General features: G+C 47.6%; 1 protein-coding gene across 1 annotated transcript; it reads left to right on the top strand.

Moving 5' to 3' along the window:
* The first annotated feature begins 2255 nt into the window (after positions 1-2255).
* ARSI (arylsulfatase family member I) lies at positions 2256-9684 on the top strand. Its single transcript, XM_028718280.2, has 2 exons — positions 2256-3397; positions 7741-9684. The coding sequence occupies exons 1-2, from the start codon at positions 3051-3053 to the stop codon at positions 9137-9139; spliced, it is 1746 nt and encodes a 581-aa protein (XP_028574113.2). The 5' UTR covers positions 2256-3050; the 3' UTR covers positions 9140-9684.
* The last annotated feature ends 4589 nt before the right edge of the window (positions 9685-14273 follow it).

Genomic DNA, 14273 nt, shown 5'->3' with positions numbered 1-14273 from the left:
TCATTCTTATTTAGAATACAATTAAGATAGTGGCAAAACAAAATTTCTAGTGCAAGACATTTGCAGCCTTTTAAAATTTATTTATATAAAAAAGCAATCTATATGAAGGAATTGTCATCAGGAGTTTTGGAGTGAATTGCTCACCGATAAACGGAATCTGATGCTAGGCCAGCGTTAGGGGGGCAGTGATGGGCTGAATCCTGGAAGGAAAAAACAGAGGCGTTATTATGTGTTCCATGTTCTTGAGGTGAAAATAAAGCCTGTTCTGGATGAGACTGCACTCTCCTAGAAGGAAAAGGTTTTTGGTTTGAGGATACTCCTGGATCCAGCATTGCCACATGAGGCCCACATGGCTAGGGGTGCATATTTCCTTTTTTTAAAAAAAAATAATTTTTATTAATTTTCCAAACATGTATAATACACCAACGACAAAACAAAACAAAACATACACACAAATAAACATGTATAATTTCATAAACTCATTTTCCTTCACCTTGTTTCCCGGACTTCCCCATACCCCCCTTTTTCTGCATCCTTATTTTTCCCTTTTATCAGCAACCCTCCATTTAATTAATTAATTCCTCTTCATTGTAATTCCCTTAAATTTATGATATACAGCTGCAATTCTCTGTTTCTTAACACCATAACATCTCAGCACTCCTCAATATTACAACAGTTTTTAAGATATATTTTAAATTTCTTCCAGTCTTCTTCCACTGTCTCACTCCCCTGGTCACGGATTCTGCCGGTCATCTCTGCCATTCCCATGTAGTCGATCACCTTCGCTTGCCATTCTTCCAGAGTAGGTAGCTGCTGCGTCTTCCAATACTTTGCCAGAAGGATTCTTGCTGCTGTGGTAGCATACATAAAGAAAGTTCTGTCCTTCCTTGGCACCAATTGGCCCACCATGCCCAGGAGAAAAGCCTCTGGTTTTTTAGGGAATGTCCATTTAAGGACCTTTTTAATTTCATTATAGATCATTTCCCAGGGGTGCATATTTCCAGTTATGGCTGGTTCACCAACTACAGCCCCTATTGGGCAGAGATGACCCCATGAGCCACACACCCCACCTCCTAGCTGCCATATGAGGGCTAGCTGCTGCTGCTGCGCATGCACAGCCTCCCACGATTGCCCAAGACATTTTTGCACCTGAGGCAAGCCCCAAAATGGCGCCCTCCCCTCCCCACCAGGGAACAATGGGTGAGTGAACCAAGGGGTGGGGAAGATCAGAATCTGATGCCCCTGGGATCCTGCCGCCTGACTCACCTGGCTTGGACTGGCCCTGCTGATTTAGAACCGTGCAAGATCAAGGTTCGAAGTCATGTGCTGATCAAGTGCTTGTAGGGAAGATTCCCTGCTTCAGACTATCCTGGCCAGTGGGAGTTTGGCCAGCGCATGCAGCCATATTTTCCCACTTGCACAATGGTAACTGGGTGACGTTTTGTTGTTTAGTCGTTTAGTCATGTCTGACTCTTCGTGACCCCATGGACCAGAGCACGCCAGGCACTTCTGTCTTCCACTGCCACCTGCAGTTTGGTCAGACTCATGTTAGTAGCTTCAAGAACACTGTCCAACCATCTCGTCCTCTGTCGTCCCCTTCTCCTTGTGTCCTCCATCTTTCCCAACATCAGGGTCTTTTCCAGAGAGTCTTCTCTTCTCATGAGGTGGCCAAAGTATTGGAGCCTCAGCTTCAGGATCTGTCCTTCCAGTGAGCACTCAGGGCTGATTTCCTTAAGAATGGATAGGTTTGATCTTCTTGCAGTCCATGGGACTCTCAAGAGTCTCCTCCAGCATCCTAATTCAAAAGCACTGGGTGACTTAATGATACCTAAAAAGGACACCTGTCCAGCTCTCTAAGGCGAAAGGGGCAAGAGAAGAATAGGGTCAGGATGCGCTGTGAGTGACTCACAAGTGGCGTTCAGACAGACACACTGCATATGTTTAACAAACATGCAAGAAGCGAGTCATGGGCCTGCACAGGCCCCCACCATGGACTACGTGAGAAGGGGGCTCCGCGTGTATTATTGCTCCTCCACAACCAGGAGATCCCGACTGGGCCACGTGGTTACATTTACAGCGTGGAATAGTGCGCTTGCCTTGGCGGGTGGGGAAGAAAAACGGGCGCGGACGGAGCCCCCTGTGAGGCGTCGCGCAAACGCTGCTTGCTCAGCTTACGGCTTGCAGACTCTGCAGAGAGACGCTGCTGAGACCGCCTGGAAAAGGAACCGCTCTTAGGACCCGGGAAGATCCTCCCGGATGACTCCTTCGAATCAATGAGAGCCCTGGGAGGAGCCGGCGCTTGAGGCTCCCCATAAACCGGCCAATATCCTGGGCAGATGTTTTACAACTTCTTGCATTCTTCAGAGTTTGCTCAGGACGGGCTTTCCTGCCTGGCTGCGCTCTCCACATTTTGGGTTTCCCCCGGGTGGGTTGGACAGTGGAGGGTGGAGGGCGCGGAAGAGGAGGACGGTGACAAAGATCTGCGTGGATTTTCGAGGCGGGGCAGTTTTAAGATTACTATTATTATTCATCTCAAGGGGGGCTAATGATGCGATTCTGCCCTCGCCAGGGATCTCCGCCAGGGCAAAGCGCGGAGAGGGCAGGGAAGCCCCCGCTCCGCAGGCCAGGAGGGGGCGCAGCGGCGACGGGGGGCTGAACTCCCGCCCCACCTTCGGCAGGAGTAGCACGTGGAAAGATCCTGCCTCTCCAAAGGGGCTCCGGGACGCTCAGCCCGCAAACAGGGGCGGGGGAAGAGAGAATAAATAACGGCAAAGCCCCAACTTTTGGGATTTCAAACCCCGAAGTCTTTTGAGGGCGACGTTCTCTCATACCTTGGCTGATATTAACAATTGATACGATCGCTCAGGAGGATCCCTTTTGTGGCTTCCCCTAGATCGGCTGGGAAATTGTGAATCAAATCATAAAAGTTGCTTCAGGAAGCAAAATAGTTGGGGGGCGGGGCGGAGAGAGGAGATCTGCTGCCGAAGATGCCGGGGCTGCAATAGAAAGCGCTTCTTCCCGCTTTTAAATGCCTGCCGGCTCGGTCCAGCATGGCTGTGTATGCCCTCACCGGCTTCTCCCTCGTCAGCCTGCTGAGTTTCGGCTACCTCTCCTGGGACTGGATGAAGCCCGGCTTGGTGGGCGAAGTGCCCGGGGACCCGATGGGCAAGCCTCTCCCGGCGTCGGCGGCTGCTGCTGCTGCTTCTACCGCTCTGGCCAGGCCGCCCCACCTTATCTTCATCCTGACGGACGACCAAGGCTTCCATGACGTGGGCTACCACGGCTCCGATATCCAGACCCCGACGCTGGACAGGCTGGCGGCCGAAGGGGTGAAGCTGGAGAACTATTACATCCAACCCATCTGCACCCCTTCCAGGAGCCAGCTCATCACGGGCAGGTAAGGGCTCTGGGGCAGAGGGGGAGGACAAGCAACCAGACCCCCCCAAAAAACCCCCACACAGCTTCTTATCAGGATGGTGTGGTGTGTACCCCCCCTCCAATAATTTCACATGAAACACCTGGCAAGTGTTAGGACACGGAATTCGAAAGGTAAGGTGAAGATGTCCAGGGTTAGAATCATAGAATTCTAGAGTTGGAAGGGACCCCAGAATCATTCAGTCCAGCCCCCTGCAGTACAGGAATATGCAACTGTCCCATACAGGGATTGAACCTGCAACCTTGGCATTATCAGCAGTACATAAAATAGCAACTGGTATTATACCGGGGGCAAGATCTGCATGCTACTTGCTGGCGGTAACTTGACAGCGTTCTGTAAAATAAGAGAGAGGGACTTTAAAAGCCAAGTGAGCAACTAGATTTAAAATAACAAAAAACAGATTTCAGGCAATTAAAGTTTTGCTTTTGTTTCCTGGATGCTAAAGAAACTAGGACTTTATTTTTCTTTTCTTTTTTTTGGAGAGGGGGCACAAACAATAACCCTAACTGGGTAAAATATATCACTTTATCAAAATAGTGAAATGCAGCGTGGTTGGTGTGTAGACAGTGTGACGATCACTGGGAGGGGATACTCATTCCAACCGTTCAGTGAAGGCGCAATTTCATTGGATGGCTTTAAACAAGTCATCACAGCTCATTCGTAGTACGGGGATCGCGCTGACCTAAGAATTACAGTTAGGATGAATGATACATGTAGTTTGAAAAGCTTTTCTTCCATTAGGAGTACCATAGAAGGATGTAGTATGTAACAGGAGAAAGCACCAACCCTACCTCTAAGACAGAGTTAAGGCAAGCTGCTTCAGAGACAGCTGTTTTGGGCTATCACAGAGGGGCAGCAGCAAATTGTTATTTATTTCTTTGTTTTATAATTGTTGTATTTTTCACTGCCAGGGAGGGATAGAGGATTGCAGGATTCTCTGCCTGTACAGTGGTACCTCAGGTTAAGTACTTAATTTGTTCCGGAGGTCCGTACTTAACCTGAAGCACCACTTTAGCTAATGGGGCCTCCTGCTGCTGCTGCACCACTGGAGCACAATTTCTGTTCTCATTCTGAAGCAAAGTTCTTAACCTGAAGCAATATTTCTGGGTTAGCGGAGTCTGTAACCTGAAGTGTATGTAACCCGAGGTACCACTGTAGTGTCAAAATAACTGGACCAGCCTTGCATCTTATGCTCCTTGACATATGTGTGTGTGTGTGTGTTTGTAGTGGAGTCTTAGACAGCAAAATATCTTTAGTCAGCCCTTCCAAACAGTAGCTCTTTGGGTGGAGAAATCAGTGGCGTTTGAAGACCATGCCCCACCTCTCTCTTTTAATTATGTCCTGGACAATTTATATGTTTCCATTTCCCTTAGCAGTAAGAGTGATTTATTTTCCCCCTTTCATTTTTATGAAGTACTTGGAGGCATGATCTGGCTCCTGTTATAAGAAAAGATACTGGGCTGAAAAGTACTGTAGATGTCAAGTGAAAAAAAGATTGCTTGCATGCCAAGACACAAGAAGGAGAAAGCTGTGTAGAACCCTAAAGAAAACTAATTTTTTAAAAAAAGTTTCTATCAGGAATGTGCCCCTGGGGCCTTTGGTTGCAATCCTGAGCTTCTCTACATGAATATACAGTCCATTGAAATCCACAGATAAATGCAGGGACTGTTGTAAATTTTGGTTCATGAGAGGGGGAATGCAGGCTCTTTTCTGTACTGTGTCTGCAACATGAGGATAGAATTAGTGTTCAATTAATGGGCATAATAATTTACTGACTGGTTGACTTCAGTGCCGTTAGTAAGAGCCTCACAGTCTGCATTGCCCTGACGTCCATGGGTGGCACAGAAAGGGAAAGGTGGATCCTGACATCAAAACCCCAACAATATTGATGGGTGTGTGAATGACATTTTTCCTTCAGCATTCTTCTATTCAGTGGCACCAACTGTATTTTGTAGGGAAGAAGAAATCTAGCATTATGACAAAGTATATTGTACAAACTGAGATTGTTTGCTGAACAAAAAACTCCCTTGGCCAACTGGAACAGAGCAGATTATAATCATCATCATTTGTTAGTTGCTTTGTTCATGAAAATGGTTCAAATCGACTTAAAAACACAATAGAAAAAAACACAATAGAAAAAAAATCCAACGACAATAAACACAGTCAATAAAAAACTAAAATCAAAATGTAATATAGCAACTCAAATAAAAGACAAGCGTAGCAGATCCTGCTCCATGGGCATAGCCAAGAGGGGGGCAAGGAGGGCAGCTGCCCCCTCTAAATCAAGTAAATCAATAAAAAAGACTTAACTAGCTGAGGTTCTGCCCCCACCCCAACATAAATCCTGGCTACACCCATTTCCTGCACCAGAAGAGACCATCTGAGGATTCTCCCAAGCACTCTTTACTCTACACTCCCTTGTATTGCCAGTGTCTCAAACCACCAAAATAAGTAATATTCTGAATAAAAATTATGTTCTAACAGTAATCATTCCTCAAATGATTATGAAACGATCTGCAGTGTGAAAATCAGGAAGCAAAGAAACCTCCCTGATCCCATTTAACCAAGCACTTTTCAGTCACGGAACAAAGACAGAAGGGACTGGTGTGACCTCTCCAGGCTGTGCAGCCCAAACCAAGGTAAGGATAAGAAAGAGAGGCCAGAGTCAGCTGTGGTCACTCCTTCAAAAGGAGACTACGTTTTGGACTGAGTAACAGGGTGAATAGAACAGACTCACTGTGAGTCACAATGATTTCATCCTGGGAAGACTTAACTCTACTTCCAAGGGATTGGACAGTCAGCAATGCCAGTTAAAAGGGGGAATCCTCTTTGTACCTGCCTGGAATAAATACAGGAAGAATACTTAAGAGCAGTTGGGTGAATAATTAGCATGTTGGCTGCAGTTTGAATTGCCTGCATGCCTAGGACAAGTTTGGAGGGCGTGTGAGGTCTCTCCCCCCATGCAATCTGACTGCACATTAACCTGGGATCAAGTCCCATTGCATTCAGTGGGAATTACTTTGAAGTGCATAGGATTGCATTGCACAATAGTTTCTCCCTTCTGGCTGAGCCTATCTATCAAGGCTACCAGTGATAGTGGTGGGTGTGGTCAGATGATCAATAGCTGTGGCTCTTACCTTTGCACAAGAGGCTACAATCTGGCCAAGCACAAGCCAGAGGCTTCCTCACCTCATCCCACATCTCTTCATTCAATCAATCACTATTCAAGGACATGTTCCAGCCAGGCAAAAACGTTCAAGGAGGGTGCAAAGCATTAGTGACTGGGGAGGCCATGCAGGGGAGGGTCACTTGCTGTAAACACAGTGAGTCACTGGCACTTACCCAAAGGGGAAAGACGAGGTGTGGGAAGCTTGGCACGGCGCGGCGCATGGTGTCAGATCTAAGCCGACTCCTGCTGCCATGTACCGTTTCCCAGTTCGCAATGTGTTACACCCTGCCCCCACCAGCAACCTGTAGTGTTGGGAAAAGGGGAGAGCATTCAAGCCCCACCCACGCTGCCTCACTAGACACTACTAGGGCAGAGAAGGGCCTGGGAAAGGTTTGGCCTGGAGGGAACAATGTGGGCTAGAAAGAGTCCTGAGGACTCAACAGAGAGGCCTGCAGCAATGTATTTGGCACCTAGGACAGAGGTCCCCAATGCCTGGTCAAAAAGCTTGGTATTGGAGCAAAAACAGGCAAAGGGTACTGTGTCACCTTAACTATTGAATGATGCAAAATGGACTGGAGACTATGCTTATGCATCTGATGAGATGGATTCCAGTCTATGAAAGGTCATGGTATAATAAATCTATTGGCCTTTGAGGTGCTTCAAATCTGCATTTCTAGTCCTGGACAGCATGGTGAATAACATGGTGTGATAACAATTTGATTAGGGCTACAATATCATCATCATCATCATTCAATGTAGCACCAAGCAAATTGCTCTGCCAGTGCAAACATTTCTGCCTTCTCCCTCACCTGTGTGCTCTTCTGGGGCTCTCCCACCCGCAACCCTGAGCTAAGGGAAGCTTGGCCCCATGGCACTAGCAAAAGTTCTTGTGCGGGCTTCCACTGACAGGGCTACTTAGTTGAATCTGCACCCAATATATATACATTAGGTGTGCCTCCCATTTGAGAATCCTGAATATGCAGCCATGGGACCTTCAATAAACATTCTCAAGTGCACCTAATGCCCTGCAAGGGCAGATTTTTCCCTCAGGCTCTCTGCAAATGCAGAATGAGTCAAGGACTGAACTGTAGCCATTAACAATTTCCCTTTCTGATGCTCTTTCCTCTCCTCCTAGGTACCAAATCCACACTGGCCTTCAGCACTCCATCATCCGTCCCCGGCAACCCAACTGCTTGCCCTTGAACCAGGTCACTCTTCCCCAGAAGCTGCAGGAAGCTGGCTATTCCACGCACATGGTGGGCAAGTGGCACTTGGGCTTCTACAGGAAAGAGTGCCTGCCCACTCGCCGGGGCTTTGACACTTTCCTTGGCTCGCTGACCGGGAATGTGGATTACTACACCTATGACAACTGTGACGGGCCGGGCGTTTGCGGCTACGACCTTCACGATGGCGAGAACGTGGCCTGGGAACAAAGTGGCAAATATTCCACTTTCCTCTATGCCCAGCGAGTCAACAAAATCCTGGCCACCCACAACCCCAAGGAGCCCATCTTTATCTACGTAGCCTTCCAAGCTGTGCACACACCACTGCAGTCCCCGAAGGAGTACATCTACCGCTACCGCTCCATGGGCAACGTTGCGAGGCGTAAATACGCTGCCATGGTCACGTGCATGGACGAAGCGGTGAAGAACATCACCTGGGCCCTCAAGAAGTACGGCTACTATGAAAACAGTGTGGTCGTGTTCTCCACTGACAATGGTGGGCAGACCTTCTCCGGGGGAAGCAACTGGCCTCTGCGAGGCCGCAAAGGGACTTACTGGGAAGGAGGAGTTCGTGGAATTGGCTTTGTGCACAGCCCACTGATTAAACGCAAGCGGAGAACCAGCAGGGCCCTGATTCACATCACGGACTGGTACCCAACTTTGGTGACCTTGGCCGGGGGCAACTTGTCCGAGGCAGACAGCTTGGACGGCTATAACGTGTGGCCAGCGATCAGCGAGGGCAAAGAGTCTCCCCGCACGGAAATCCTGCATAACATCGACCCTCTTTATAACCATGCTAAATATGGCTCTTTGGAGAGAGGCTTTGGCATATGGAATACGGCAGTGCAGGCCTCGGTGCGGGTAGGAGACTGGAAGCTTCTTACCGGAGACCCCGGTTACAGTGACTGGATCCCGCCACAGACTCTGACCAACTTCCCAGGGAGCTGGTGGAACCTGGAGCGCCTGACGGACGGCCTACGCAAATCTGTCTGGCTCTTCAACATCACCGCTGACCCGTACGAGCGCTATGATCTGTCGGACCAGCGGCCCGACGTGGTGAGGGCTCTCCTCATTAGACTCGTCCGCTACAACCAGACGGCCATTCCGGTCAGATACCCGGCAGAAAACCCTCGTGCCCATCCGGACTTCAACGGTGGCGCCTGGGGTCCTTGGGCAACGGAAGAGGAGGACGTGTGGGAGGGAGGACATGGAAAACTGAAAAATAAAAACCGGAAGAAGAAGTGCAAGATCTGCAAGCTGCGCTCCTTCTTCCGGAAGCTGAACACCAGGCTGATGTCCAACCGTATCTGAGGGAGTAGGGATGGTGCCAGACGCAGCCTCAAGGGGTGCAGTTCCAAATAGAATCCATGGGGTAGTTTAATCCCCCCCCATACTTGGTGTGTGAAATGGGTTGGGATGCTAGTCCGCTTCTTTTCCAGTGGAAGTAGGGCCCCTCGAGGTGGCCTTTTTATTGAGCATTCATGGTGGTATCTGGGGAGTTATATGCAATCCTGCTTTCAATACGGTTTGCACCTGCAATAGTTTTGGGGTGGGCGGACTACTTTGTTTCCAATTAGCGCATGTCCCATAACTCCCTGCTGAAACCCTGCAACTTTCTATCCACAAATATTCTGTTTTCTTTGTTTGTGTGGGTCTTGGTTTTCTTGCGCTAGAGTGCAAGAGTGTCCCTCTAGGTGGCAATAATGTGCTAACATTGGGGAAGCACTAATAAAGCAGAATGTTGCGTGAACAGTCCAGTATAAACCCACCACTGATGTACTATTATTGCATCAATGACATGTTACAGGAAGAAATCCCGGTCTGGAAGGGCCTTTAATAAAGTTTGACCTAACCCACCTCACCTCCTTTTTTCTTCCACTCTAGATACTGTCCACAACAATGAATATTTTTACTGGGAAACCCTCCAGCACTTGTAATCTCTAATCTTTGAGAGCCTGCTTAGCCTCAGCAGGTTCTGGAGACTGTCCCTTCCCTTCCCTTCCTTATTTCAGAATGTTCCGAACCCATAGTTGTCAAGTGTCATCATGATTAATGAAGGTGTGTGTCTCATAGTTAGATACAGTACCGCTATCCAGCAGTAGTCACGCTGAGCAAGGTCTTATCCACTACCCAAGGACCAAACCAATTGTACTCAAAATCACTGAAAGGTGTTTGAAAATGTCTGCAGCTGCTCTGTGAATGCATCATGAAATATCATAAATAATTTTAACTTATGTAACGTTTTTGCTCTGGGAAGGCGTCTGCAGGTTCTCCCCTCTCTCAAGGCTGCAGCCCCCGCCCCCGATCACTTCAGTGTATGTGGGCGGTGATACAGAAGACCTAGGACAGTTATTTTTATCAGAGAGAGAGAGAGAAAGCAGAGCTCAAACCTTGTGAACATTTTACCCGAAATATACATAATGCCTAACATCTCGTAGGCAGGGACATCAGTAAAGGGTGTGTGAGCACTGCAGGCATACGGTGTGCAGAAAAAATGTAAAATGACTGAGCAATATTTACATACTTATCCAACTACCTCATCGTTTATGGAGAGAGAGATGTTTCCACATCTATTTATTTAGCCACCAAGTACAAGAGATTGAGAGGAAGCCACAGCTCTTAAGGTGCTCCTTTAACTGCCTGGGTTTTCTTTCTCTTGGGCACGCCACAGGATTTTCTTCCTCTTCCCGCATCCTTCAGTTCAAGGGCTTAAGAGCGTTAGCAAAAACTGCTTACATAAACCACTCGTGTTAAAAAACTTAACATGAGCAAGATGTATAAATATAATTAGTTCAAAAATCATTAAACAAAGCCTGTTGCTGCTAAACTTTGGGAGCAGTTGCTTGAAGTCAGTGCTTGGGGTGTCTGCACAAATTGGGTGCCGTGGGCAGCAAAAATGCCCTGCTTAAAAATGCCCTTGCAGTGCACAATGAACTTGCGGTACTGCTACAAATGTAGTGATGCCTACTAGTATAAAGGTAAAGGTACCCCTGCCCGTACGGGCCAGTCTTGACAGACTCTAGGGTTGTGCGCCCATCTCACTCAAGAGGCCGGGGGCCAGCGCTGTCCGGAGACACTTCCGGGTCACGTGGCCAGCGTGACAGCGCTGCTCTGGCGAGCCAGAGCCGCACACGGAAACGCCGTTTACCTTCCCGCTAGTAAGCAGTCCCTATTTATCTACTTGCACCTGAGAGTGCTTTCGAACTGCTAGGTTGGCAGGCGCTGGGACCGAACAACGGGAGCGCACCCCGCCGCGGGGATTCGAACCGCCAGCCTTTCGATCGGCAAGCCCTAGGCGCTGAGGCTTTTACCCACAGCGCCACCCGCATCCCTACTAGTATAGCCTGCTTTAAAAATATGGACTTGTTAGCATGTTAGCTGTGATAGCAAAATAAACTCCCCTATATTTGAAAGCAGACAAGCAGACGTTGAAGGCAAATAGGAAATGACCATCATGTATTACTTGCAAGTAGGGTTGGAATGATCTGCCCATTTCTTTCCAATCTTAAATTCAGTTCATACAATTTGCAGGGTGGTTGTTTTTTTTAAAATCCTGATGAAAATTCTTCAGCATTTTAATGCAAATTTCTTCTAATAAATACAGTTTTGTCTGAAGTTTTGATTTATGAACATATTTTTGCAAGCAATTTCTCCTCACATTTCCCTCTGATATATACATTTTTGTATACATGGATTGGTTGGAGAGCTGCATCACAAAATTAAGATAAGTGCAAATTTTGAAGGATGGCTATGCTTCAGTGCCCATATTTTTTCAGAAAGTGGGAATTGGATAGATTTGGCTTTGAATTTCTCCCCCGTCCCTGCTTGCAAGTTTCCAGCGGCAGTGCTTTTTTGACCATTGTGGGAGACGGGCTCTACTAGATGGGCTGCTGGTCTGTTGCACAGGTATACAGGAAGCTGCCTGTTTCCAATAGCATTTGTCCAACTGGTTTGGTACTGGCATTAGAGTCTTAGGGTTCAAGGCAGCAGCCTTTCTGAGCCCTGCCTGGAGACACCATGGATTGAACTTGCTTACTCCAACAAGACAATTCTTTTGATCTTAACATTTCAGAAGGAGCAACGCTGACCCATTCAAAGAAGGCATCAAAGCCTTATGAGGCTTTGCCCTCAGGTGGGAAAAAATATTGCGCCCGGGAAAGGGAAAATGGGAGTCAACAGACACTCAAGGAATAGTTTCGGAGAAAAAGCTTTATTTCTACCATCCATGAACTGGTAAAAGGAGCAGGTGTGATAACTCACAAACAAGCACGGGTTCACAGTCCTTTGCACAGAGCATATATTCCCCTTCCAGTTCCCTCCCCTTTCTCCTCCTCCTCCAGAGTCCTGCCCCATGTTGAGGTTCCTGAGCATGAACAGAAAGCTCCTGTCTTTGGGAAAGGGGGGGTGAGAAGCCAAGGGGTTTCAGAGTGTTCAAGATGTTGCAACTGAATGAGATAAAAGTCAGTTCTCAGGCCTGCTTTGAACAGAGCCTATTCATTAGCTTTTTGAAGCCTTCTCGTGCTGATAAAAGTAACATATGCACAGCATCTTGTGAGAAAAGCAGAGGAAAACTTTAGCTGTGGATTTTTAGAAGACAAAAGGAATTTTGGACAGTTTTGAGGCCTGGGGTGATTATTGAGGGGGGTGACTTTGGGCCTAGGTGGGGTCACCTGTCCTCACTTCCTTCACTAGCAGCTGAAAGGAATTCAATCACCACCGGGGGGGGGGGGGGGGTTAAACTGTTCCGCTCTTTCACCTAAGAATCTGTTTGCATGTAAACCAGGGATTGCTAATGGCCCCCCTGAGACACACTTGCCCCTGATTTTGGCTTGGCTCAGAATGTACATGTAGGCCTGTGTGTCATCCCAATGTAAATAATACCAGAATTTTTAATGTGGGATAACCAGCCCCATGTTATACATGAAGGGGTTAATACCATAATACCATAGCTAAGCCTGTTTTGCCAGGCTTAGCTATGTTCCCTTCCCCTCACCTTGGAAGGAACTAAGCAATCAGGCCTTCCCAGTCAGCCTGAGAAGATCAGCGTGTGAGGAGGCTGGAGTTGGTTGCTCCACATGACTCTCACAAGCCACTCTTGGGTTCCCATACCAATAATTTAGGAACTTTCACCACTTTGTAATGAAGCTAAGTTTTACTGCCTGGGCAACTTTCTGAAGCACATGAATCTGACCTTTGAAGAGTTCGTAAGTAGAGCATATTTTATTATTACAGTATTAGCAAACGTATTTTCTTATGCCAGGGGAAGAGGGAAACTTTGGAAAGAAACTTTTTAAGGGGATGTTTTGAAAGGGCACATGCTTTAAACGTCTAGCGGCCTATATTTCCACACTTTGCAGCATATTTTGTGACTTTAAATCTCTGCTAAGCTCCTTTCACCAAACAGTACTTGCCCCCAACTTGGCTCTTGGTTTCCAGGAAAATTCTCCTTGATATTTATACTGGCAGTTAAGACATAGGACGTCTGCTTTATACTTGCCTAGTTTGCTCATCATTTTAACGCGGGTGGGTGGGGGGACACTTCAGTCTTGAATGTGCCCCCCCGACCTCTCTTTTTGGCCCTTTGGACTCTTCCTAGGCTTCTCCCTCTTCCCAGTCCACACCTTTTATGCCCAGGCTACATGCTTCAATGGCCCTGCTCTGCACCCTCCTCAAGTGCCTTTGTCTGGCTGGACTGTGTCCTTGAACTGGGAAAATGCTTATATAGCTTGCTAGGACGGTGGAGGAAGGGGAGTGTATGTGTGGTAATAGCTGTATGTGGAAACCCCTGACTTTCAGTATACAGAGGTAAGAGCCATTCTCTCTTGCTCCACCCACTTCTGCTTCTGCCCTCATCCACCACAGGCCAGTGGTTCCTGCCCATGAGGAAATGTGGCTTTGGGCTGAAGCAGGTCCCTCACCCCCACTTTAAACCACTCTTTATTGAATAAACCATGCTTAAAGCAAAGGACATTCAGCTGGTTGTTCTTACAGACATTCAGAGTAACTCTCGCCTGTTTCATTATCCTTGGCCCTCCTTCCTCCCTTCAGCTGTTCCTCCGCTCAACATTTCTTAAGTCTTCATGGCACCAAACTGATGGCATTGTCTCATCACATCACCATTTCCCTTGTCGCTGGTAAGCCCTGAGAGCGAGGGTGTGGGAATCTTCTCTGCAATCTTTGTCAGCTATTCTCCCCTTCCTCCAAGAAGGAAACACCCACAGCCCTTTGGAGTTTGTGGTTTTTAAAAGCTATTCTCTTCCACTTCTCTGTTCTAAAGACATGGTTTAGTTTTGCTTTTTCCTTTGCCCAACCAAGAATTGGTTGTTACGGGAAATTCATGCTTTGAGTTTAGTAACCCTCACCTATGTTGGAGCCACCGCTTATCTGTTCCCTATTCCTCTATTACTGGGGTGTGTGTGTGTGTAGTTCAGGGGTCTGCAACCCG

The sequence above is a fragment of the Podarcis muralis genome, chromosome 2 (assembly GCF_964188315.1).
Source record: "Podarcis muralis chromosome 2, rPodMur119.hap1.1, whole genome shotgun sequence".
In the NCBI taxonomy this organism is placed as follows: domain Eukaryota; kingdom Metazoa; phylum Chordata; class Lepidosauria; order Squamata; family Lacertidae; genus Podarcis; species Podarcis muralis.
This window is presented reverse-complemented; position numbering and strand designations above follow the sequence as displayed.

What these genes read in the sequence shown, in the direction of transcription:
- ARSI (XM_028718280.2), top strand. Translation starts at nt 3,051, where the DNA reads ATGGCTGTGTATGCCCTCACCGGCTTCTCCCTCGTCAGCCTGCTGAGT. An exon ending in AGCCAGCTCATCACGGGCAG is followed by an intron (nt 3,398 to 7,740) that starts GTAAGGGCTCTG and finishes CTCTCCTCCTAG; the next exon opens with GTACCAAATCCACACTGGCC.